The following is a 2,697-nucleotide window of genomic DNA, read 5'->3' as shown; positions in this document are numbered from 1 at the left end:
CTTCCTTACCCTCCACTCCTCCCTCCCCCTCCCCTTCCTCCTTCTCTTCTTTCTTTTTCCCCTTTCCTTTCTGTATTTCCTTCCTGTGTCTATGAAGGTGCCTTGCTTTGAATAGGCAGTTTGATGAATTTATCTGAGAAGAAACATGGGAAAATGGGAAAAGGAAAGCAGAAGTCGAAGAATGGGATGAAAATGGAAAAAGTTTACAAGAAAATAACCTCTATCCCTATCCCTGAAATTGTCATCATAAGCAGAGATCCTCACCATCAAAAGGGCTATTTTGCAGTCATTCTCCTGAGAGCCCCTTTGACATCCTTGTTCCTTAGGCTGTAAATGATGGGGTTCAGCATGGGTGTCACGGCTGAGTAGAACACAGAGATCATTTTATCCCTTTCATTCATTATCCTGGAGTTTGGCCGCATGTAGGCAAATATTGCTGACCCATAGAAGAGGACAACGACCACGAGATGGGAGCCACAGGTAGAGAAAGCCTTGAGCCTCCCTTCCCCAGACTGCATCTGGATCACAGTGGAGATGATATGCCAGTAGGAGACAAGGATCGGGGAGCCAGGAGCCAGGAATATGACCACGCCCACTGCAAAGATGGCCATCTCTGTGCTGTAGGTATCAGCTGAAGCCAGCTTCAGAAGGGCAGGAGGTTCACAAAAGAAATGGTTAATGATATTCTTCCCTCGGTAGGGCAGATGCAGTGTGAATGTGGTGTCCACCAGAGACTCAAACGCTCCACTGGTCCAGGACCCTATGGCCTGCTGGGCACACACCCAGTGTGTCATGATGGTGGAGTAGTGCAGGGGCTTGCAGACAGCCACGTAGCGGTCATAGGACATCACCGCCAGCAGGGCACACTCCGTACAGCCAACCAGAAGGAAGACAACTATCTGTGTTGACCATCCAGGAAAGGAAATTGTTTCCTGTTTTACCAGGAAGTGGATTAGCACCTGTGGGACACTGGTAGTAGAAAAAGAGAGATCAGCAAAGGACAGATTTATAAGGAAAAAATACATGGGTGTGTGGAGTCTGGGATCTGTGGGAATAAGCACAATGATAAGCAGATTTCCCAGCACAGTCAGCAGGTAGATGATCAGGAAAAGGAAGAAGAGCAGGACTTGTGTCTGTGGATCCTGTGAAAGGCCCAGGAAGACAAATTCAGTCGCATAGGTTTGGTTTTCTTCTTCCATGAATATTTATTACTCTTTATAGGTCAGCACCAAGAAAAGAAGCAGGTATAAAAGAAAATCTGAGTTCCTTCGGTATTATATTAATCAGTATCCAAAGCTGAGCTGTTGTTTTCCATCTCTTAGTAGCTTCCATATTGAGAAGGCAGAGTTCTGTGTTTGCTCAGAATAGACTATATTCATAAGGAAAGGAATAGGTACTATATATTTTGTATCTGGTAGGATGTATTTCCTCTGCTGCTTCATTTGCCATTTCCACACCTCATTTTCTATCATAAAATTACTCATCTAGATAAAATTTAGAATAAGCTTATTAAATGCCCTTACAAAAATCCTCTGTAGACTTGGTTGCAATTTTAGTGAATTTATGGATTGGTTCAGATGAAATGAACATCTTTATAAGACTATGTCTTTTTATTAATAAAATTAGTATGTCTATTCATTTAGTCAGACATCATGTTTCATGATTTTCGTCAAATAGGTCTTGAATGCTTCTTAAGTATACACTTTGATTACTTTAGCCATTGTGAAGGAATTTCTTCAATTAAAATTTCTACTTGTTTATTTTTGGTACATGAGACTGTTCAGTTATTCATCTTGTACCAGACTACATTTCTTACCAGTTATCATAAGCATAAATTGTCTCCTTTTGATTTTGTTTAAAGATATGCAATCAAATTACCTGCAAATAATCTCAATAATCAAATGTTGAATAAAACATACATTTGACCTATAAGTATAGAACTGACACATATCTTAACATGTATGAAAATTTAAAATATGGCAAAAGTGCCTTCGTATGTAAGTACAGTACTTAATAAAAGGTATGGAACAATTGCTTATTCACTTTAGAACATTATGTACAGAGGTGTATGCTTTCATATTTACACAGACATATAATGTAAGTGTAAGCAATAATTAATTCCAAATGCATTTATGATTTAATTTTATAAAACATTTAAAGTTTTCTGTAAATTAGGTAGTCTATCTATCTATTCAATTTTTGTGTTGTAAAAGCTGTCCTAAACATGCACACACACACAAAAGAAACAAATTATATGGGAAAATGCTAATAAACCTGAGAATTTAAAAATAACAGACTTCTATGTAGTGGATTCTACTATAAATAAAATTTAAAAATAAATAAATCTGAGGAAATATTTGCAAAAACTTGAACAGAATTTTAAAATTATTCCTAATATATGAAGACCACTTAAAGTCAACAGTAAAAGATATATAATCCATTAGAAAAAATGGGCAAAGCATTTAAATACCCCTTTCAAAAAAATAAGTAAAAGTGAACAATTGGTGTGAATCAAACACATGCATATTAAACAATAGATGAATACCATATTTTGCCTAGGGTGGAATTTAAAAGGATATAACATCCAAGTTTGGTTATATAGCAAGATGACTACGATAGGTTATTAAATGTAAGGCATGCCATCAGCCTTTATATGTGATACATCATTTTAAACTTTTAAATGGAGTGTGAATGGGT

General features: G+C 37.2%; 1 protein-coding gene across 1 annotated transcript; it reads right to left on the bottom strand.

The window, feature by feature from the left end:
• Window positions 1-275: 275 nt before the first annotated feature.
• Window positions 276-1,199, bottom strand: LOC108388327 (olfactory receptor 2D3-like). The gene has a single exon (XM_036996506.2). The coding sequence runs from the start codon at window positions 1,197-1,199 to the stop codon at window positions 276-278; it is 924 nt and encodes a 307-aa protein (XP_036852401.2).
• Between the last annotated feature and the right edge of the window lie 1,498 nt (window positions 1,200-2,697).

This window comes from Manis javanica, chromosome 11 (assembly GCF_040802235.1).
Source record: "Manis javanica isolate MJ-LG chromosome 11, MJ_LKY, whole genome shotgun sequence".
Classification (NCBI taxonomy): domain Eukaryota; kingdom Metazoa; phylum Chordata; class Mammalia; order Pholidota; family Manidae; genus Manis; species Manis javanica.
Note: the sequence above shows the minus strand (reverse complement) of the source record. Positions and strands in the feature narration are given on the sequence as shown.